This window comes from Neolamprologus multifasciatus, chromosome 13, assembly GCF_963576455.1.
Source record: "Neolamprologus multifasciatus chromosome 13, fNeoMul1.2, whole genome shotgun sequence".
Lineage (NCBI taxonomy): Eukaryota > Metazoa > Chordata > Actinopteri > Cichliformes > Cichlidae > Neolamprologus > Neolamprologus multifasciatus.
Window position 1 is genome coordinate 22,540,941 of NC_140451.1, and position 23,734 is coordinate 22,564,674.

At 42.2% G+C, this 23,734-nt stretch overlaps 1 protein-coding gene and 1 long non-coding RNA gene across 4 annotated transcripts; one reads left to right on the plus strand and one right to left on the minus strand.

Annotated features, from left to right (window-relative positions):
* Positions 1–487: 487 nt before the first annotated feature.
* On the plus strand, positions 488–22,951 carry dachc (dachshund c). 3 transcript variants are annotated; one of them, XM_085183021.1, is made up of 11 exons: positions 488–1,558; positions 8,576–8,685; positions 11,670–11,780; positions 14,913–15,091; positions 15,760–15,880; positions 16,019–16,153; positions 19,272–19,468; positions 19,966–20,116; positions 20,875–21,003; positions 21,196–21,267; positions 22,386–22,951. In XM_085183021.1, the coding sequence occupies exons 1-11, from the start codon at positions 975–977 to the stop codon at positions 22,421–22,423; spliced, it is 1,827 nt and encodes a 608-aa protein (XP_085039147.1). In that variant the 5' UTR covers positions 488–974; the 3' UTR covers positions 22,424–22,951. The 3 variants fall into 3 exon arrangements, with proteins under 3 accessions (XP_085039147.1, XP_085039145.1, XP_085039146.1); XM_085183019.1 differs by having other exon boundaries at positions 513–1,558; positions 21,157–21,267; XM_085183020.1 differs by having other exon boundaries at positions 515–1,558; positions 19,969–20,116; positions 21,157–21,267.
* LOC146505565 (uncharacterized) lies at positions 15,031–16,517 on the minus strand. The gene is made up of 3 exons (XR_014877630.1): positions 16,301–16,517; positions 15,991–16,069; positions 15,031–15,144 (listed from the first exon to the last, which is right to left on the minus strand). It is a non-coding gene; the product is annotated as an uncharacterized LOC146505565 (long non-coding RNA).
* Positions 22,952–23,734: the final 783 nt, after the last annotated feature.

The window sequence follows — 23,734 nt, forward strand, 5'->3', positions numbered from 1 at the left end:
TAAAGGGGTCAATTTGTCAAGCCAAGGTTACTGGCCCCTGTACGAGCTCTTGTACAGCCGCTTTGCATTTATAAGAGAGAGGAGGTGCAACACAAATTACCTTTAAAAAAAAGTTATGCCTTTTTTTAATTGATTTTTAAAATATTTTATGATTTTTTTTTTAATCCACCTGTGATAACACTATCAGATTCGACACTGGCGGGGTGGTATTTTTCCAAATATTTAATTTTATTGACAGATCTGCATAAATCTAAAATATGTCTTTTTTCATCAGCGCAATTAAAAAAAATAGACTGCACATAAAAGTCAAATACTACCACTTCTACATACTTATATATGATATATTAGAGTGAGGCGTTCAATACTTTATTTAAAGCACTCTGCTTGTCATAATCAGATTTTTAAAAGTCCATCTGATATCCATAAAGACTAGTATTTGGGCATAATACAAACATTTTCTCTCAGAAAAAGTCATTTACTTCTTTCCCCCCCGAGGATAAAATAATTATACCCAAATATGTTATAGGAAGATTACCCTAATATGGAGATTTAAATGTTATAAAGCTGGAGATTGCATTGCTACAGACATCAGAGGCGTTAATATTTAGGTGTCGTTTCGTTAGGCGTTCATAAATAGGCTTATCCAAAGTTTATGTAGGCTAATCTTTGCTCTCTCTCCCTCTCCTCTCTCTGATCGCGTCTCTCACTCTCTAAGAATAAGCCCAGGCTCCTCCTCTTTATGTTAATGTGACAGTAGCATCTCCAGCTCTGAGACAAGCCTCCGCTCATTCTGATTCAAGTATGTGATCTGTTTTTCCACACACGGACCCCGTCTACTCTTCTTTCATCCCCCTCTCTCCTCCTCGGCACGCTCCATGCGCAGTTCACACTCTCCAAAGTGTACGCGTGTGTTCGGCCAAGTTACTTTCTTAAATAGTTGACTTTGAAGTTTACTTATTCTCCAGTTCTTGGTCATGACCACTATGGCAACTCCTGCGCCTCCGGCTTTGCTGCCCGCAGCTCCACTCGGGCACCACCCGGCGCCAAGTTCCGTGTCTCCGGCCACAAACTCTCCGCCACCTGCGGCCACCTCCGCCGCTTCTTCCCCGGCTCCTCCGGTGGCGCACCCGGCGCTGCTTCACCAGTTCAGGGCGGACCTCTTACTGCCGAACGGGACCCCGTTAAAGAGCGGAGGAGCTCCGGTGTCCAGCAGCGCTAAGCCCGTGTACGCCACTGCGTCGCCCGTAGAGAGCACGCCGCAGAACAACGAGTGCAAACTGGTGGAGGTGAAAGGTGCCAAACTGGCGTCGTTCACAGTGAAAGACAAGGAGCTCATCTGTTTGCCTCAGGCTTTCGACGTGTTTCTCAAACACCTGGTCGGCGGGCTACACACCGTTTACACCAAGCTGAAACGGCTGGACATTACCCCGGTGGTGTGCAACGTGGAGCAGGTCCGGGTTCTTCGGGGACTCGGGGCCATCCAGCCCGGGGTGAACCGGTGCAAACTTATCTCCAGGCAGGACTTTGAGACGCTCTACAACGACTGTACCAATGCAAGGTGAGTCAGGGGTCCGGGGAGAGGAGAGCGAAGGGAAGGTGGGGAGGGTGGCAGTGTGATGGAGGGTTACCCAGCTCATTATTGAGGGAGGGGGAGTGCAGCAGGTGGGGTTAGCAGATAGCTACAAATATATCAAATTTGGGGGATCAAACAGTCAGCAGGTCATGAAAAGAGTCACAAAAATCATTATTATTAAATATTATTAATAATAATAATATTTTTAATAATATTATTAAAAACATTATTACTAATGACCTTGTGTTATTTTATATCTAATAGGGTATCTCTACAGAGTGTGTCTGTTATGTTTCAGAACTTGCCTACAAATAATTCCACTAATTTAAAAGCAAACTCAGTTTCCTTAAAGCTGCTGCATGAGGGAAAATACATTTTCCATATGTTTATTTATTTATTTTAGCTTTTATTGGAGTTCGTGTTTGATTTGATAACAACTGACTTGGGTCCAGTTAACCCCTTCTCATTTGCCACAGCACTGCTGCTGCTGGGGCTGTTACTAATTACCATTTTTATGGATGATAAACACTGTGATGGTGATTATGGTGTTGGCGATAATGAATTTTAGTAATCCTTATGAGAAAAACACTCTTAAAAGTTTCTCATGTTATCTGGGAGTCTGATCTCTCTCGCTGACATGCACGCACGCACTACTTCCCTTTCTCTCTGACACACTCACACTTGCACACATTGAATGTGACACTGTCATTCTGAGAAATTGATTCTTCACAGAAATTAATTAATTTTCATTTGGCCCCAAGCGGCAGCTTAAATCAGAACAAGCTCACTCACTCACTCACTGATCCCTTTACTCTCTCCCTCCTTCTCTTTGCCTCCCTCGCTCCATCCCTCTCTCTCTCTCTCCCTTCTTAATAACTTGCTGTCTTATCATATCAACACTCTTTAGCCCTGAGCATCAGAACAGAGGAGATGATTAAATGAATTCTCGGTATTTATGATGCGATTATGTAAATTAGCCTGTTTTGCAGAACTCTGATGGTGACCAGCTACATGGGTCATCAATCCAGTGTGCAGCAGATATGTTTGGATAAAGGGGCTAAATTGGCTGGGATTTGTGGTTTCCTGGTGCCTCAGTCTGCTGTTGTGCAGACCACATGCTCATAACAGCATGAGTTTGAATCCAGAGCAGTGTGGATTAGTCTTAGTTTGGGGAATTTATATTGTTTGATGGTTAATCCCAGCTCCTTGGAGCATGAATGATCCAATTTACACCTGCCATTAAATGGAGATGGAGAATGCATCTAGATGTGCGCTGATAAATGCCAAAATACAGATTCTGCAATGTTTAAATTACTTTTTTTTCCCCCAGTTCTTTATATTTACTGTTTGTAGGTAAGATCATTCCAGTGTTTTGATATGCCCTCATTTTATTTAATCTTTAAGCCGTTTTTGGTTTTTAAGTCAAAGTGTGGGATTTAAGACAAGCTTTGACTTGTTGAGCAAGCCCTGAAAAAAACTCCAAAAAGAAACATACTATTGTGAGAATCAGCTTCCAGCTTTACATGCGTGGATTAACACCTGCGCTTAAGCATTTGCGGCCCTCCAACCAAGACAAAATCCAGATGCATCTTCTGGCTGCTTGGGGATTTCTTCTATGTCTGGTGTTAATGGGAACGATGTTATACAACCCCCGAAAAATACACATCCTCTGCCGTCTCTAATTATCCACACAACACTCAAACAGCCTTTACTTAATGAGATCTTAAAACATCACTCGTCTGAAATCTTCAAACGACTTCTGTGATTCTTTGTCTGAAGGCTTCAAGTGTGCTGCGGTAGCCATTAGTATCAGCTCCACCTGCATTAGAAGTTTCTAAGTAATCCCCGGCGTGGACGGATCGACATACAATAGCAGGTAAAAAGTGAAACTCAAGATGGCTTTTGTTTAAAGATTTCTGACCAAAGCGAAAAGTTTCAAGAACATCTCAGAGATTTTGATGATACAGCTTTCCGACCACGTCAAGGCTGACTGAGGTTCCTGTTACTGATTAAGACAGCCATCACTTATTATTTTCCAGTTCACTACAGTGAGACAGGCTTGAAAAAAAAAATAGCAGCCTTGTCTGATAGTTTAACATGACTAACAAAATGCTTTACATGGCTTTCATCCTGCTAGTTATTCTTTGGGCTGTTTGTTTATTCATTGGTTCTTTTTTTTAAGATTAAAATGAAGTGGTTTTTTGAAGCAGTGTCCTCTGTTTACCGTTGTCTTTCCTTCTCCTCTTTGTCTCACTGTTAACTCCTGCTGTGCACACACACACACACTGACCACTGACTCATCAAACCATGAAGAAGGGCCGACTTCACCCTCACTCAAAGCCTAGTTATAATTCATGCATAGGTGACACACAAACACACTCTCTGTTAACACGCACACACAGAAACTCACATGGTCACGCCTGTGTGTTTGCTGGCTTTGCTGCTAAATGACATTAGTTCCACAGTGAGAACATGGCGTGTAGGAGGCAACCTGATCCTCCATCCTTTTCTTTCTCCCTGACAAAGGAACAGTTTCATTCTCTGTTAGTAACACACATAAAATAGCTCGCTCGGGTCAAAGTGTGTGTGTGCATATAGTTTACAGATGCCCTATAAGTATTCATTATGCAGTGTCCATAAATGCCTACCCTCCTGAATGTTACATAAAAGTAGTGTAACATGCCAAACTGATTATGTTAATAACAACACACTTGAATAGTAACACAGGATATATATTTATAAGTAATGGTATTTAAGGTTTGCAACTTATAGTGCATTTTTATATTATTTCTATATATGCATTTTTTTTTACTTAGCACCTGATTTGGACCATGCAGATAGGTTTGTTTGCCCTCATATTTGCATTAAGATTCTTGCCTCCAACCCAGTAAAATGAGGTAAAAGTAATTGTGCAAAGCATTGGAAAATGACATTTAAAAAAAAACTTAATGGCAATTTTTCCAGAAAAAAGTCCATGTTAAAGATAACAACTGGACAGATAGCAGTTTTCAGAGGACCTAATTTCTTCCAAAGAAATAGTCCCTATTAATACTGCTGATAGTGTGTTATTTTTGATGAACCACAGTACCAAGGTCACATTTTCTTGGGAGATACTGCTGAAAGAGGCCCCTTATTTTTCTAATAGCAGAAATCCTTTTTTTGGGTAATTTTCAGCTCGCATTCACACGCTTTTCTTTGCAGCTCATGCAGCAGGGGCCGTCAACAAAAGCAGAGTCAAATATATGAAGCAGGTGTTAATGTTACTCGAACTTAAATCAAACGACGAATGATGAATGAGACACAGTGGTATGTAGAGTACAACAAAAGCACCCTCTTTGTGTTTCTCGACTTGGCAGTGTCGAGCCAGTGTTTTTGTGTGTGTGTGTGCATGGGAAGGTGGACTTCTCAGAGCTGAGCCCCACTGCCATGCCATAACTCACTGTCAAAGTCAGCAGTGTTAGGATGAAGGGGAGGAGGGCTGTGTGTATGCTCATGTGTGTTCGAGTGTCTGTGTTAGGCTGGGGCGGTTAGCTCAACTTTAACCTCATCGCTCTTTTGATGTTTTATAGAGACGAGCACGATGAGATAGAGAGGGCCTCCATGTCTTCCACCGTGACAGGTTTTAATGGAGTACACATACTTTTCAAACGCACAGACACACTCAGTCTTGACACAGCTTTGACCCTGGAATGCGGGACAGGAATGTGAAGCGGTATCAGTTTAGGAGATCAGATTTTTTGCCATGATCAAACGTCCTCAAAGTCGAGCCCCACTGTGTGTGTGTGTGCGCACGTCTGTGTGTGTGTTGTCCTGCCTGCTTCTTTCATGACATCATCACGCAGGCTTTCCTAATAACAATGGCGCAGAAAGCTTTTTCAGCCCTCGATTTGAGAGGAAGATCACAACATCAATCTTTCCCTGCCTTCTGTAACCACCAACATAAGTCTTCCTGCGTACAGCAGCGACATTATGATTTATCAAACCGGACCGTGACGGCGAATACAAACCCATGTGATAAACACAGATTGAAAGGATGGGAGCATGGGAGCTGTAAAGCGCCTCTAATATATTCAAAACAAAATCTTGTTTGAGCAAGTTCTCTTTTTTTTTTTTCCCCTCGCTCTCTCTCCCCACACATTCATATAAACACACACACACACACACACACAGCTGCTACCTATCACCACCTCAGTCCCTCCAAGCTAGTAGCTGTTCCACTGTTCCACTGTTTTGACTGTAACACTTCCTCTTCTTTCATTACTTTTCTCTTTCCCCTGTGTGTGTGTGTGTGTGTGTGTGTGTGTGTGTGTGTGTGTGTGTGTGTGTGTGTGTGCGTGTGCGTGTGCGTGTGTGCGTGTGTGTTAGCAAGGATAGAGATCTGTCATCTTTGTTGTGTTTTGTTTCTGTTCCACCTGCACTAAGCTCCAGCTGCCATGTTTGGCGTTTCATGTTTCAGGTAACATACACACACTAAGCTTGGAGGGCAGAACTCAATGTACAGAGTACCTTTATTTAAAAAAACTGTGTGAGTGTGTGTGTGTGTGTGTGTGTGCGTGTGCATGTGTGGCCAGAGCGTTGGCATGAGGGAGGACGTCTGGGTGAGATTTTAATTAAAGTTTGAGACAAAGAGGTCATAAGCCATACACCCCCTCCTCTGCACACACACACACACACACACACTCTCTCACACACACCTTACACACACACACACACACACACAATGAACTGTTTTCTCTCTCCCCCCTCCTCTCTCTCATTCCATCCCCTCAGCTTGATGACTTTTCCATGAAAGGCTTTTTCATTAATCCTACCTCAGGGAACCGGTGCTCTCCAACCACACACACAAACACACACACACACACACACACACACCATGTACACACACACAAACACACTTGCATGCACAACACACACATAGACCTCCCTCCATGGGTCACTTTGATGTATCAACGCACTTACAGACTAAACACAAAATTAGGTTTGAGTTCTTTATGCCCCCTAAAATGCAACATATACAAAGGCACACACACACAGACGTACACACATACAAAACACACCCACCCATCAACGCAGACACGCAGAGGCCATTAATTAGTGTGTGCAAATAAACAGTAGTAAGGGAAAGGGAAGCGGCTGCAGTAAAAACCAACCACGGTCTTTTGGTCTCTGTGTATTTTATTTCCCCCCACTGATGTTCACTACTGCGTTTGTGTGTGTGTGTGCACATCTGTTTGTGTGTATGTGTGTGTGCGTGTCTGTGTGTGTGTATTCATTTAAGGTGTTTCAACATCAGTTGCGGTGGAACTGTTACTTTACCTTCAAACCTGAGACCTAAAAATACATTTCCTGCTTTTGTTAAGCCCAGTATGCTGCTCTATAAGGACTGCAAAAGAATATTGTTTGTAATTTGAATGCGCCCCCCACCTTCACAAAAACTGCACATACTCCCACACAAACACACGTGCATGCGCACACGCACACACGCACACAAAACACATACTTACAACTTTATCCCACTCACACATCCCTGCTGTATGTCTTTCATGTCGTGTGCGTGGGTATGCGAATCTACCTGAGTGTGTCTGCATGCTTGTGTGCGTCTCTCACCGTCTGCGTCCCCTGTGTGTGTGTGTGTGTGTGTGATAGTGTGAGATATCTGATGTCAGCTGTCACATCCCAGTCGGTCTGGGCCCATAATAAGAGACAATAATAACAACTCATTAAAACCGAGGGCAGGAACTGTGGAGCTCATCGGCTCATCAAATTAACCTTTGAACACTTCATACACACGCGCGCGCACTCACACAAACTCGTACACGACCCCGCACATGCACACACTCACATTCCGATGTGCACGCACACGCACGCACGCCCACACACACACTCACAATCTACCTGTTTTTCTCCCACAGTTAGTGACTACACAATCTTCCTCTCTGTCTTTTTGTCTCTCTCCGTCTCCCCCCTTCTCAGCCAGTGGGTGTGTCAACAGGGGATTGGTCCTTTCTGCTGTGTAATTGATGAATTATATGCAATATGCAAATGAGGCGCCATTAATCTCCTGACTGACAGCTTCGTTTATGGGGCCTTAATGACGGCTGGATTAGATTCTAATTAAAATCTGCTCAAAGACACCCCACGCTAGGAAGCTGCTGCTGCTAGTCTATCTCTTCCCCCCCCTTTTTTTTTTTTTTTACTCTTTCCCACCTTTTCTTACAATTTCAAACTCTCCCTTTTATTCACCTTTTCCTCTCGCTTAACACTCCTTGTCTTGCATCAACTTTTCAACTGTTCTCTGTTTCTTCAGCTCTCGGTCACTCCGTCTTCATCTCCTCTTGTTTCCCTCGCTCTGTCTCGCACTTGCCCACAGACTCATGTTATGTCAGGTTGCTATGAAAGGCGATGAGGTACGCTGGTTGTCATTAAGCCTGATGTGGCCCGTGTCATTTCCCCTGTCAGGACATTCACACCGTTTAGTCAGAGCCAAAGTGATGCCTGACAGCTTTTCACATACTTCCTCTAAGATTGATTGAGCATGCCCGGCTCAATCAAACCGCACACCCGCGCACACAAGACAAGAATCCATGTGAATCTGCTTGTAGTCAGTGTTTATTGAGGAAAAATTGTGGCACGGCGGGGAAAGACGACTGAATGAAGGAAGGATTGAAGGAAAGAGGAGGCGAGCAAACACATTTAATAAGCAAACAAATGAATGAGTAAGCTGAACAGTAATGAGGTGCTTTATTGATGCCATAGGGAAACTCGTTTTTTGCTTGCTCGTATCCACAGGGAGGTCAGATTTGCTGTACAGCAGCCTTCCTGGAACCGGTCGGGTTTCAGTGTTTTGCTTGTTGACACTTCAGCAGGATCAGAGGTTTACAGGCTGAAGGACACTTTCTTTAACCGGGCCACCCATCTCAGTCTCGGCATGAAAAAGTGACTAAGTGGGTAAAGTATTAAACTGCCTAATTATTAATGCATGCTTGTGTTTTCCGCCTGCAGTTCAAGGCCTGGACGACCGCCCAAGAGGCTGCAGAGTGCGACAGAGGGCGGGACTCACCACATGCTGTCTCACAGTGGTCTGATGCATGCCGGGATTATACCTCCTGCAGGTGACCACCCAGACTTACACACACACACAAACACATAAATCGAGCATATTTTCTGAAGAAACAATATCACAAAAGTGCATGAGCACAGTAAACTATTATGACAGTGTGTGTCTTAAATTACCAGTATGGCATCATGTGCAGTGCAGGGCATGTTCTTAAAAGAGTATAGGAAAGAAGCAAGTTTTGTTTTACACATATCACAATAAATTTTTTATTAAATTTTGACTTTCACCTTGTTTAACTGGCTGTGATAGTTTAATAATCAATATTTCCAGATTCTGGTAGTTTGTGGTTTTTTTTTTCAATAATTTTTTGTCCACAGTAAGCGACTCACAAACGATCCTGATGTGTGCCCTTAGTCGGCATATTGATATAAAAAAGCTGCTGCACGTAGAAAAAAGATGATTTGTTTAAGCAGGACAATCAGAGGAGGAGTACATATGTAGTGCAGTCAAATAATCGTCAATAAAGACGAATGAACAGTTGGTCCAACCACCTGGTCTTTCAGGAACAGAAATAGAACGGAAATAGAAAGGAATGCACATTTATTAATTAAAAAAAGTGAAAAAAAATGTAATTACTGACACGTATGAAGTTGCAGTGTGGGAAACAAATTTGAATAAATGAAAATGCACTAATCAAAATAATATTTTATTGCTTTAATGTATATATATTAATTTGATTTTAGCGCAAATAATATCTATAATCAGCTTTTTTAAGGTTTGTTCACATAGTTTCATGTATTTCAAGATTAACTGTTTAATATGGTGAGAAAATTACTTTAGCATAGCTGTTACTTATAAAGACATTAATATGTAAGCAAACAAAACTAATATTAAAGTTTAATAATGGAAACATCTGTGATTGTATTCCGTATTCAAGAAATAAAGGAGAAAGCCTGTGTAATCACCCCTTTACACAATTTTTTTCTGATGTCAGGGTTCACCAGACAAATCCCTCCTAGTGACACGTTGTTGCTTCAGACAAGAGTAGCGGTCAGCAAAGTTCAAAAACTGTTCTTGCTTCAGCTTTCAGAGTGAAAGCAGTGATCTGGCAGCCAGCTGAGTTACCCCATCAGTTTCAAAAAAAAAAGAACAGGTTGCTTATGCAGAATGGGGCGTGTTTCACCGCTTTTCCAAGCAGACCCCCATGATGGCACATTTTACCCCTCATCAATAGTATGAGGAGGTGGGGTTCGGGGAGGTGACCGCTGTGTTGATTAATAAAATTAGCATACGCACTGCTGACACATGAGAAACAACTCATAACTTGCAAGCTTGGTCTTTTTTTCTTGAATTATAAGTACAGCGTTCCCTGTTAAGCCCTCTGTTGAACTGGGTTAGAATCATAATCTCTAAAAGCTCTGAAACCTCTTTGAAATTCATTTTATAATTGAAGTGAGGATGTGTTTAGCTTGGTACTGTAAACCTTTAAGTTCTTATTGTGTAAAGGAGACTTTAAATTGTTATTTGTGCTTTTCAGAATTAGAATTTATGATCATTTTGAAGTGTTTGCACATCTGGCACTTAAAATTTTACAATCTGAAGCTGCATGTTACATTTATATTCTGACTTTCTGCAAACAGTCTGCTAAAGGCCATGGCGCTGCTTGTTTTAGTCACAGTTTTGTGTTTGAGTCCCTTTTGTAGTCTGTGTGTGTTTGTGTGTGTGTGTGTGTGTGTGTGTTGCAAAGAGAAAGGGAGAAAAGTAATTGTTGGCACCTCACCGCTCTCAAAGTTGCCCTTGGCTTTGTGCTCTTCACTGCAACCTGATCTTTTCATTCCCCGCCTCAAAAGAAGCCATTTTCTATTAGCCTCCGCTTCCTCTCACTGTTCAAAGGTGCTTGAGTGTGTATGTGTATTTGCGCGTGTGTGTGTGCGTTGTGTCTGCGCGAACGTTCAAGAGCATCTTTCTCAGTGGGAAAAAAGAGTCTTTTTCCACCAAAGGAGAGGGCACGGCGGCAATGTCAGTGCTACTGATTAGAACTGGCCACATGAGAGGGGAGAAGGAGACAGAGAGAGGGAGGACATTTGAGCGTAAAAGGCAGGGGAAAATCTTTGATGTGATCCTCCTTAGTCTCTTTTTCTCGCCCTCGTGTACTCGCGCGCACACACATGCAGCACAGTGGCTTATGTCCCGCTGTGATGCTGACATTTGAAAAGGTAACGTAAGGAGAGGGGATGGGAGGAGAGAAGGGGAGAGGGCAGGAGAGAGAAGAAGAGGAGACGAGAAGAAAAAGGAACAATTTTGTTGTGGCTGTCGACGTCTTCAGCTGTTCACCTCAGACACCCGCCGTCTGATGGAAGCGTAGAAAATCACTCAGCAGTTCAGTTTGTTGCAAATGTTTAGACGTATTGAAGGCCAGGAAATTAAGACTTACGGTCTGTTTGTGTTTCCTCTGCCGTGTTTGCACAGTTGTGTGGTTTGTCTGAACTTTAATAATTCAACGTGTTTGACTGTGTTAGTGCAAGACATATTTAATTTTCTATTTTACAGGGTGATCTGAGGGTCAAACTACCTTCTGGGGTTCAACACACAAATTAAAACGCGGCTCGCATTTTCTCACTCTCTGTTACACATTATCCAAAAGTGCACAACCCCCATTAGAAAGTATCTTCACTTTTTGCCTTGTGCGTCTAATTCGTACCGATAACGAAGTTCTTTCAGGATGAAAGGTGGAGCTGCTGCTGCCGCTGCTGAGTGTTATCCTGTGCTCTGTGCTGTGGGATGTGATATCCCTGTGTGGGAGAGATGAATGTCTTGGTTTGTTCCTATCACTGCTGATTCCCTGGCAGACTAAATGGCCAGTGCAGCGGTGCAGTCAGAATGAATGGCTGGCCCCTGTCCTCCTATGACAACCTCCTGCCTACCTACTGCTCTAATCCTCCACCGGGGGCCATTGATCTGGCTCTTATTGATTCTTTTTCTTTCTTTCTTTCCCTCTTTTTCTTCATCTCTGTATCTGTCTCTGTCTCTCTCTCTTAGATCTCTCTGCCCTGGCCAAAAAGATCAAACTGGAGGCGATGGCTGGTTACCACAGCAACCAACAACATGGCGGGCGAAACGGAGAAAACGGCGACCACAACCCCGGACTGGGTGAGTCTCATCCTTTTTTTTGGTACGTGCATATGTGAGTGTGTAAGTGTTATGTTAATTACGACCCGCATAACACTGTTGAACACATCTGTGATGCCAAGTCAATACAGCAGCTGTGTTTATGAACCAGGCTGATTAAAACCAGGATGTGACATCACCTCTGCAGCCTGTATGTTTCCTTTGAGAGACAGTTAGTAGAAAAACAAACAACAGCAGCAAGATCTTGAGATGAAATTCAAAAAAGGATATCTGGGTGAGGTAATCCAAACAAATATATAAACACACACATACACATCTATATAAATCACTGCTTCTGTGGTGTTTTTTTCCCCCAGTTTGTAATAATTGACTATAAGGCTGAATATTTTCTCCAGCTTGGATTAGTTTGCATATATGTGGTACTCAATAAGATTCAGGAATCATTTCCTGAAAAACGCAGTTGGTCATCTGCAAAGTGGCCTCAAAACATTGCCGGCAAGTCATTAGTACTTATTAGTCATCCCAACGAGAGAGTGTCGACTCAGACCAGCTTTGTTAGTCACACTTGTTTGCCATAAGGAGAGAAATTAAACCAGGATTTTTCTGGAAAAAGTCTTGCCTTTCAGAGTTGACAAAGGAGTGTGCTCTCATTTACAGTTTGCCCCTGGAAAGCAAAGAATCACCTTCTCATTTTTTTTTGATCTAATTCCTGTTGGCTGCTCATTACATGTTCAGATATTCTCCTATTTTAGTCATATGTTAGAAAAACCCGTTCCCTTCACAGTGCCCATCCCTGGCTTTGCAGCAAGGGAGAGCAGCCAGCAGATCTGGAGCATCGGTGCACGGTAGTAAGCACACGGGGATGATAGAGAGATGAATAAGATGAGAGGCTGAAGCCAAATCAATAGTCTTCTCTCTAATTCACTATCCTGAATGCAAACGACAAACGCTGGACAATCGATGGCGGGACGGGCACAAGCACGCGCGTGTGCGCACACACACAAACACCCCCACCACCACCACCACCACCACCACCACACACACACTCACACACTGTTATCGACAGGTTAAAGCGACATCAGTGTGTTTAGACAGATGACTGGGCTTATGGAGGTCTGTGTGGAATATGCTATCAGCCAGACACACAAACACACACACACACTTAACATGTGGAGCACAGCACAAGGCTTTAGGACAGAAATGTCCTAAAAAATGTCTTTACAGTTAAATCACTGTATGTTTAAACCCATTATTACCTTTTTTTTTTTTTTTTGCTTTGTGTGTACAGTGCTTCTGTCTGTAAACAATCCCAACATTAAGCATTGTTTACCATTGTATACACTCACTTACAACTGCCAGCATCTGTGCACAGTTAGATGGCATGGTTACCACCAGCCATTATAAACCTGTAAAGCTTAATCACTGTTAATGATAGAGTCAAGTGGAAACACACACTCTCTCTCACACACAAACACACACACACACACACACACACACACACACACACACACACACACACAAACAGCACAGGCATACATACACACATAAGCACAATGTGTTTTTTCCATACCGCCACCCACTGCCTTATGGGAAGGATAGGCCCCTACCAGAGCTTTAACCACTACAAAGGCAATCTCAGATTACACACACGCACACACTCACAAATGCTGAGTGTGACACCTTATGGGCTGGGGAAGAGCAGGGAGCAGCCATTTCTGCATTTAACAAGATCTTCTGGGAAATTTACAGTAACTGTGTGTTTACAGTAATGGTTTGTTTGGATAAACATAAGAGAGGCACTTTGACTTTTGATGTTTTTTAATGAAACATAAGAGAAAGTGATGGGAGGGCAGAGAGAGTGGAGGGGGGGGGGGGGTAAAACAGAGTTAGGATGAGGGATAGAAAAATGAAATTTATGGAGGCAGGTGGGATTGGAGTTGGGGTTGAGGGGGGTGACAAAAGTGGAGCGCTGGTTTCAAACCAAGGCTTAATATTTAGAGTTGGCTCATAGTTGATTGTTGGAGCATCTGGTTATTCAGCTCCATTCAGACAGATCTTTTGTTTGGATTTGTTTCTGCTTTGGGCAAGTGAGAGACTAATCTGCCAAATGCACAAAGCACTGCACATATGTCCAGCGAGCTCAACTCATAAAGTCAACGCCTCGCCCTTTATTTCTTAGTTTGCCTTTTCCCCTTCTTTCATTCTCTCCCCTTTTTCTTTCTTCCCTTTTCTCTCTTTATTTGTTCTATTTCATCTCTCTTCTTTGGATAGCCTTTTTTTGTTTCCATGCACTCGTTCTATTATTTGTGACAATTGTGCGGAATAGAGTCCAAGATTTTTTCCTTTGTGTTTATAATTACCCAGCGTGCATTGCTGGCCCAGCACCAGGACTGCCATCAGCTTCTTTTGTTCCACTTCCTCCCTGTGTTTCTTTTGTTTTTGTTTTTCCTTTTATTAAATGATAAATATTTATGTCATTTTCTACCCCTCCCCCCCAACAGGATTGTTTGCTTCATGAATAGAAGGACTGCAACAACCCACTAGGGTGCTGTGGAGAGGAAGGATTTTCTTTAAAGATAGTGGATGCTTGTCTTAAAGAGAAGAGCGCGAACGACAGATTGGCCGAGATAATAGGAGTTTAGTTTCAACTGCTGAAAACGTGTTAATTTATGGTAAAGAACACCGGGGTGCTAACAGAAAAGTTATGTGTTTTTCCCTTGACTCCAGCAGGGCTGAATTTGTAGGTTTCTTAGCGCTCAGAAAAAATCTTGAGGCCATCAAAGCCTTTGAGAAACAGCCGTGTCTTCCTCTACTCTGTTGCCTTTTCTTCCTTTCGACATTTTTTTCACGCACATTTTCAAGTTGTGATTTAGAAGCAGAGCAGTCATCCAGGTAATACAACAAAGAGGAATGACACTGGTTTTCAGATTTATTTCTTGTCATGAGAGATGCTGTGTTCAGTAAACGACATTGGGCCGAACAGAGGAAAGCCTTTTAAGATGTGATGGGTAAAAAAATGAAACAAACACAGCTGAAGGTGAAACGAAAGAAGCCCCACATTTATGACGAGCCAGCCTGGTCCGACTTATGAAAACCAACTGACTGTCTTACTCCATCTTGTTCTCCTTCTTTTTTTATTCTTTTCTACTCCAGTTCTTGAGCAGTTGCCCTTCATGATGATGTCACATCCTCTGATCCCTGCCAGCCTGGCGCCAGCCTCCGTTTCCATGGCGATGGGCCAGATGAACCGACAGAGCATGCTGGCCAGCATGGCCAACGTGGCGCATCTCCACGCCAACCCCCCTGCCAGGGCTCCCACCTCCGTCATTAAGGTGAACTCAGAGGCCCATCAGCCTGGTGGATCTGACCATGAGCCAGTAATCGCCTGAGCCCGCGTGATAATCAGGGAAGAAACCAGAGTTTAAGATTTACATCGAAATCTTGTTTCAAAACAAAACATTTGCTAAAACAAATTTCTCCCAACGTTTAACATCCAAAGAAATAGTTTCTATATGATTCAATCTCTCTATCCTTTACGTGCAAAATTAGGAATCAAGTTATGGATCGCTACCAGAATATAATTAGTCGTTTCTTGGCTTCAGGTCAATCCAATATCTATTTATGCATTTTTCAGATGTGCTGCATACCAACAGAAAATGCAACCCTCTTCGCCAAGTTGATGACTTTGCTTAAAAATAAACCGCTATGTATAATTAAAGAAATTGAACCTGTTAAAATAAATTAGAGTTTGAAGAGACACATGAAAAAAATTAAGAAATCACTCAACACAGTTTTCCCAGTGTCTCATCTCATAATGTTATTAAGTATGGTTTTGATGATTGGTTAGGATGGCTTAAAAGACCTGAAAGTAGATTTCTGGATTCTGGATTCTCGTTTTTGTAAAGTTAGATTTTTGTGAGCTTTGTGTGTCTTTTTATTAGCCATAATTTCAGTTGAATTGAGTTGAGTTGTGACCGTGTGCCACTTTGGTGCTTCTTAGGAGCGAATGCGTGACAGCCCCTCCCCGTCTCCCTCACTGGAGGAAGCTCAGCTGTCGTCCAATCACAGCAGCAGTGTGTCAAGTTCACCATCTCACACAGAACGCACTGCAGAAACTACACGTATGTACTCACAGTATTGCGGCAGGTTCAAAAATACATACATATATATATATATATTATTTATATTTTATTTTCTTAGTTATAACAGGAGCTGTAAGTCCGTTAATAACCTTTTTGCGTTGTATGTTTTCTCTCCAGATCCGCTCCATGACGGCCTGTCGTCAAGTCACAGTGTGTTGGGTCATTCTCCTGGTTTGGTGCAGGGGGGCAGAGATACAGATGGGACTTCAGTGGAATACAACAAGGAGAACAAGAGGAGCCACTCTGACAGAGGTAAGACAGTCAGCACTTGAAGTTCCAAAATCTTAAAGAGGTGTGTGTGTGTTTGTGTGTGTGTTGACCTCACTGCAAAGGTCAATTTATAACTGCTTTCTGAGAATATATTGTATAGTTAGTCATTAGTCATTTAATAATGCTTACTGATTATTTCTCCGACAGATGAATTGCCTTTGAAACAGGTCTGTCAATGCAGAACAGCAAGCATTCAGTTTCCTTGCAGTTCACCTTCATCCACAGCACATTGTTATTTAAAGGCGATTTAAACACCTCCGTCACCTATCTGAGAGTTTCTCATTAATTATTTATTTTTAAAGAAAGAGGGTTCAACAAGAAAGAAATCAGTATATCAGTAACAGGTCAATGAGCATTCACCGTCTTACCCTTTCTCTCCACTTTCTCTCCTTCTTGCTGTCAGTGGCCCCCAGGCTCCCTGCGGGGAGCAAAGACAAATAATTCTGCAAAACAGGACTCCATTAGACCAGGAAGCGGTGTTACATTAGCGAGCCATTTGCTGGGCCGCGGTCTAACGAGCCAGGCGGCCTCCCGCGCTCTCAGCTGGACCTCATCTGCATAACGACTGCCTCCCTGTCGTTAGGGCCTGCGTTGCCACGGCGCTGCAACGTCAGTTGTTTGGTTCTCTCTGTCAGGGAGGTTTGCATTAGCTTAATGAGGACTGCTCAAGGACAAACAGTCAGCAGAAATCTACTGCGAGAGAAAAAGAGAGAGAGACTGTTTGTATGCGAGTTTGTACGTGTGTGCGTGCATGTAAATGTATTCTAATACGGAATCGCATTATTCAGTAATTGAATCTAAAAATCACAAAGGCCTCCCAGGTACGGTTTCTGATGCTGTCAGGTGTCTGACAGTATTGACAAAGCAGCGAGGGCACCAACAACGTGAACGCCATGCATCACACGTTGCATTTATGTGATTGATTTTCAATTGATTTTCCTGCATGCAAATGAAACGCATGTGCATTTACTGGATTGCAAACTTTTGTGCTTGACCTAGAACATCACAGGATAGGCTTTATCGTGGATTGAGCAGAGTTTCAAAGAGCACTTCAGCGCTGTCATTCTGTCAATCCATTGTATGATAATCTGCGAGTGTGTGTATGCGAGTCCGTTTTTGGCTGTGTGTGCTGTTTTACTGGTCTTTGAACAACGTATCCATGCAGCAAAGATCAGAGGCCATCCCTGACACCTCACTCCCATTAACCAAACATCAGCAAAATTTTATTCTCTCACTGTCTCTCTCTTTCGCTCCCCCCACTCCCCCTTTTTTCCCTCTTCCGCTGACTGGCAGTCTTCACGTGGTGAAGTTCATTAGCCCTGGGGACGGGTGGGAGAAGAGTAAGAGAGACGGGGTGGGGGGGGAAGAAGTTGGGAGAAAAGAGAAAAACAGACAGTGACCTTGGTTAGAGAGATGGGTAAATGATCAAACAAGCTGGCAGCTGTGTCTGTGTGTGTATGTGTATGCCAGACCTGTGTGCGAGTGTGAGGTAAAGTAGGCGTAAAACTGTAACTCAATAAAGGATCAGTCACATCCAAGGAGCCTGGGGAGCCCACGCTGCTGACTGCGCACTTCAGCAGCTTCGAATATGCGTGTGTGTGTGTCTGTATGAGAGCCACAGGAGTGTAGTTGGATGCCCTCCGCTGAGCTCGCCAGCACCTGCTAATTACCTTTCTCTACAGAGCAATGCTTTTAGCAAGAAAGAGGGAGAAAGGGGAGGGGGGGGTATTGCTTCTCATCTGTGAAACACCTTGAATGTGACAGTTGCCAAGACGTGAGGCCGAGGCAGTGTGGGGAAGGTGGGTGGATTTGGAGCAGAAGATGCTGTGGTCAGCTAAGTGGAGAAAACACTGTCATTTGTCACAGACAGAGAAAACTGCCAGATATCACATCGCACGTTCACACTCGTCTCTGCTCCAATAACTGCCGAACTCCCAGGACGTCTTCGTCCTCGGCGGCTCTGAAGACAGTAGACGCATAAACCGAGCAACTGCCTGATGCAAGGGGAAAAAAAACATGCAGGAAATGGCTAATCTTCATCTCCCTCTCTGTCACGAATAGGGTACACGCAGTTCTCAGGTTTACAAACAGATGGTCATCCATAATGCAGGTTCTTAGCTGGTTTTATGGGAGATGTCAAGCTGTGGTGCATTATCAATAGGCAGACTGCCATCTAATAAAGGGTAACCACATTTTTAAAACCCCAAAACAGGACGTTTGTGCATGTGCGCACGAACTTGCACGCAGTAATTAGTGTAAACACCTATTTGCTGTTGGGCTTGATGTGTTTACAAGAAATTAAGTAAATCATATTAGTAAGCTAGAAATTTCTGTGCTTTGATTACATATTGTCGCAAGAATGAAGATCTTTTTTGCTGATTTTAAACAAACATTAACCAATATATACTATACTAATAGGATTGAAGCATACACTTGATAAAAGAGACAGTTGTCAGACAAATTACTAACACAGTAAGTATTGTCAAATATGCATACCACTTTTCAAAGGTTTGCTCTTTTGGAAGGAGAATAGATGTTAAAAAAAACAAAAAAAACAAAACAGTGCCTAGACCACAAAATACATTTGGAAGCTCAAGAAAATCGAATCGATTTTTATACGTGTACATTATTTAAATCACTCCTTCTTTGCAGGAGGCTTTCAGTTGAAGTGTTTTGCTTTTATAATCTATATGAAATACGCTTTGTCAACTTGTATTTAAAATTATCAACTATCAAGATCCACTTTCTAGCTTTTTCCAGAGCTCTCTATTGTCTCTTAGTGGATGAAGAATATATTAGAGTAAATGACGTACCAGTTATCATGATAAATATAAATGTGTAAATTAAAAGTCTCATACACTTATTGCCTTATCTTTGTTTTCTCAAAGTGGTATTTAAAACAGTCAGTAATTTACTTTTCTTGCTCTAATAATTTTGTTATTGATCCTTACTTCACATAATGAAGTGATGGCACCCCTGTGTGTGATTTCTTAAGAGTCTGTGTGAAGGTGAAAGCCATGGGTTCACTGTAGTAAACTGATTCAGTCAGATGTGCATCAGCCTTACAGACTAAACATCAAACTGTCTCTCTTGCCTCCAGATAACACCTCCGTGGCCGCTCAGACAACCAGGGAGAGCTGTGATAGACAAGTCTACCAGAAACCCCCATCAAGCAGGGAGGGCTGTGAGAGGGTTTCTTACCCGGCAGGACAGAAGCTCCCAGCAGGTCTTCACCACACTCCCTTCATCTTCCCGGAAGGCTTGTCCTCCATAGAGACCCTGCTCACGAACATCCAGGTGAGGCTCTGCCGGGGCTTTATTGTTATTATTATACCCCAAGATGAATAGGAAGAGAGATGAGCCACTCTTTGGGATTTCCTGAAATGGTAAATAGTAGACATTTAGGATATGCAGTAATTCAGATGGGCGTGTGCTGACCTGCTTCTCAGATTTTACATCTTTGTTATAGTATAGTCACAATAAAAGCCCTCTCTAGTTGGGTTTTCACAGGGAGAAAATAAATAACCCATCTTACCCTGAAGTGATGGCAGTTAAAAGACCAGCATTTTTTCCCACTCGGTAATCCTAACCGAATGTGATGACAGACAAGAATTTGCCCCTAAAAAAGATTAATTGTGATTGTTATACTTGTACAATTAGGAGACTTTTTATGTTAACATTAAATGTTCAGAAACACTGTCTTTTTCAATTTGTATTAGAAAGGTTCAGCTGGTAAAGAGTTTACTTTTTTAATGTTGGTGTAACCTGTTGCTGTGTGTCTGTGTGTCTCCAAGCAGGGTCTACTGAGGGTTGCCATAGAGAATGCCAGGGCGCAGGAGAAGCAGGACCAGCTGGAGAGGACAGAGTTGAAGATGGAGCTGGTCCGAGAGCGGGAGCTCAGAGAGACCTTGGAGAGACAGCTTAGCATGGAACAGAAAAACAGAGGTAGGCTGCTCGTAATACAGATGAGTTAGAAACAAATGTCAGTGCTAACTTGAGATTTTGTCTCTGGAAATTATTCTAGTTGGCAAGTGTTGATTGGAGTGTTACATTTCGCCCTCGTGAATTTATTAACTCTGGCACTGTGTGGATTTTACCGTCGAAACACTGACAAAATCGGCCGTGCAGCTAAACAAGAGTGGTCTAATCCACTTGTAAAGCTGACAGGACGTCCATTATCGGGAAAATCAGATAAGGAAGTGAGGACACCTACTGTATATTACCCCTCAAGGCATCTGCAGAGGTGAATTAGACTAAAGTTGGCAGTCTGCTACAAACTAAATCAAGTTTGGCAAGTTTACAAAAGCTGTCGTTTACGGCACGGTCAGAGAAAATTCCAATCAAGGACAGTTTGGTTGATGAGGACACACCAGGTGGGGAAGCATGCAACTTGTGGTGGAAAATGACCACAAAATACAAAAACTAAAACAGCCGCGTGATGTTGCTTACCTGTTGCAGGGGTTTTTGAGCAAATGCAGAGTTGGCTATACTTTAATAGCATGTTGACCTCACTTACTAAGGTCAAAGTGCCATCAGAGCTTTTGTTGCAAATATCCACCAAGGTCAGAAAGCATCCAACACTGCATGCAAGTCAAGCATTAAAAAAAGCACCTAAATATTTTGATTGCAAAGTTTGAACTTTTCTGACATCCTTTCACACTCTTGGCCGTCTGCTTGTTCCTTTCTTCCTCTTCTTTTTTAAGTTCTTATCCAGAAGCGCCTGAAGAAGGAAAAGAGGAGTAAAAGGAGACTACAGGAGGCCCTGGAGGAGGAGGTGAAACTCCGTGATCAGGCAGAGCACAGTCTCCTGCACACTGCCAACACACACACAGGTACAGAAACGGTTTTGACTCAGAATTTATTTAAGTGACCAAATCCTTCGTAATTCTTCTTTTCATATCTAATATTGCCCAAGCCTTCACTACAGTGTAGCCTTGACTGTTCATTAGCCTCTAATTAAGTGTCTTTATTAATTAATGGCCAAGCTACAGGCCATCAATCATCAGCAGCCCCTCCCCACACAGAGCCTGTGACCCAGGACTCGGATGGGAACAACCACGATGACAGCAGGGTGGACACTAAGGCAACAGTACAAGGTACAAGTGACCAGATAACGAAGGCAGCTTTCTCAGTATGTAGAGGTGAAAACAGGCGTCGCATTGTGATTAAAAAAATTGTGGTAAAAATGCTGCACAAAAGCTGTCACTGCTTTAATGTTCTGCCACCAAAAGACAACTTAAATGTGATTAATACAGGAAATGCAAACTGTCTCTTTAGGTAGAAATGCACTAAACTTAAAACTTTAAACAAGCGGGGACTAATTGATTTAATATTAATGGCTAAAAACTGATGTAATGCTCCTAAAAAATACATATACGTAGTGGCAGGAATTTATTTAGCAGCTATCGACCAAGCTGGGGAAGGAGATTTCTTTATTTCACCTACTCACTGCTTTTGATGCTTAACTGACCGGTCTACTGGAAGAGTTTTCGAAGATTTCACAGGGAGACCACTCCTGAGAAATTGAACAAAATGAAATGAAGCATAAGACAGTTTTCTGAGGTTGCCGGTTTAATGGAGACAGGCATTTAATATATTTATTTTGCCACCTTTATTGTCTTCATAGGGATAGATTAATGAGAAAATCCCACATGTAACATCTTAAACAGACAGAAAAAGAAATGGCCATGATCTCTAGCTCGGCCTCATCAAAAGAGTGCATGGTTTCAGCCCACCTCTGCTCCGTGCTGTGCCAAGACCGCCATACCAAACAGCGTGCTTGTTCAAAAGCAATTTTTAATTGAATGTCAGTGAAGCAAGAAGAGAACTGGCCACTAATTAATGGCTGTCTTAATTGTCCTCATGACGAGTTTGTTTGGACATCATTTGCATAATTAACACCCAGTAATAAATCATTTAAAGGGGAATTGTCTGTCAGACAGCAGGGCAGGATGTGCTTCCTTTGTGCCAGGAAGTTTTATCGCCAAAAATGGAGATCAGCGGCAGAAAAACACTTTCAACTGAGCCTTAATAATGTTCTTTTGTTAATGATCTTTGCTTGTGGCTCTATAGGACCTTCTCAATATTGAAATTAGTAGTGAATGAATTGGATCCAGCACCGTGCCTTTTACTGTTAGAATAATGCTTGTCTCCCCTGAAATTGACAAATGTTATTGTGCTGAAATTTTATTCATTATCGTTTTTATTGTTTCAGACGGGAGAGTGTTTCTGCAAACCACTGGGATGTACTGAAGAGGATGGATGGATGGATGGATGGATGGATGGATGGATGGATGGATGGATGGATGGATGGACAGAGTAATGAAATTTCTTCATTCATGGGAAATACAATCGACAGGCATGCTCAGTCGCGCAGTGGCATCTCCACATCCCCAAGAGGGCCCCTTCCTACATTTTCAAGAGTGACATTTGAACTTTCCCATTGTTCTCTTGTTTAATTTATTGCATTTATCACCAAATTCTAGTGGGAAAAGTACTGATGTTGTGTTTGACTGTGTTTCTTTCAATCAAGGTTTTTAGATCCTAGACGAAAATGACCATAGTTGTTTTTTTGTCAGTGCTGTTTTTCTCGACACAAGTGATCGATATAACTTGTAACAGAGTTGTGTACATATATATAGTCATTTTTGTTATCGCTATCAGGAAGAAAAAAAAAAACCTCATAATGGCATGTTGTACAGTCAGGAAATGACTTGTATTGTGTATGTTATGCAGTAGTGCAGTTTGACAATACAAACAATACAAATCCTTTTTATTAAATTGTGTCACTGTTTCTTTCTTTATTTTACTAGTGTAGTCTCTGATGACATTTTTCATTTTGTTTGTCTTCATTTCAAATTTATGGATTTATATTAAACTTTTTGTAAAAAGTTGCCTGAGTGGAGGAAGAGATGGTCCATGTTATGCATTGTGAGGGTATGGAGAGGGACGTGGCGTTGATTCTTGCTCCATCCTTAAAACCTTCCACGCAAGTATTGATGGCAAAGAGCAGGGTCATAAGTGAGCTGCTGATTAATGACACATGTTGAAAAGACACAATAGTTCTCATTAAGAATGGATCTTTTTGAGTCAACAATTAGTAGTTGGCACCTTTTTTTGTTAAGAACTTGACAACAACTTGTTGGAGAAAATAGTACACTTGTGGCTATTTATGGTCTTAGTATTTATGCAGGAGACAGAACCCTTCATAATCAAACTAATCAATAGGATTTTTTTTAATTGAACTCCTGTAAATGTCTTATAATATAAATCCAATGTAGCTTAATTTGCAATTTAGAATTTCAAAAAAAAAGTGTGTGCCTACTTACAGGTAGGTATAAGATATATTTGGCTCATAAAATGAGGTCAGAGCAGTGAAACCAATGTGTGTGTGTGTGGTTTAAGAAGTGTTGTTTTACTGATGCAGATGTTAAAAGCATGGATATATAATATATTAAGAGGCATTACAGATCAAAAGTGCCGGCAGTTTAGGGACTTTAGAAGCAGTTGCCTTGAAGACATACTCAGGAACTCGGCTCAGGAGGAATATTAAGTTTTCTAAAA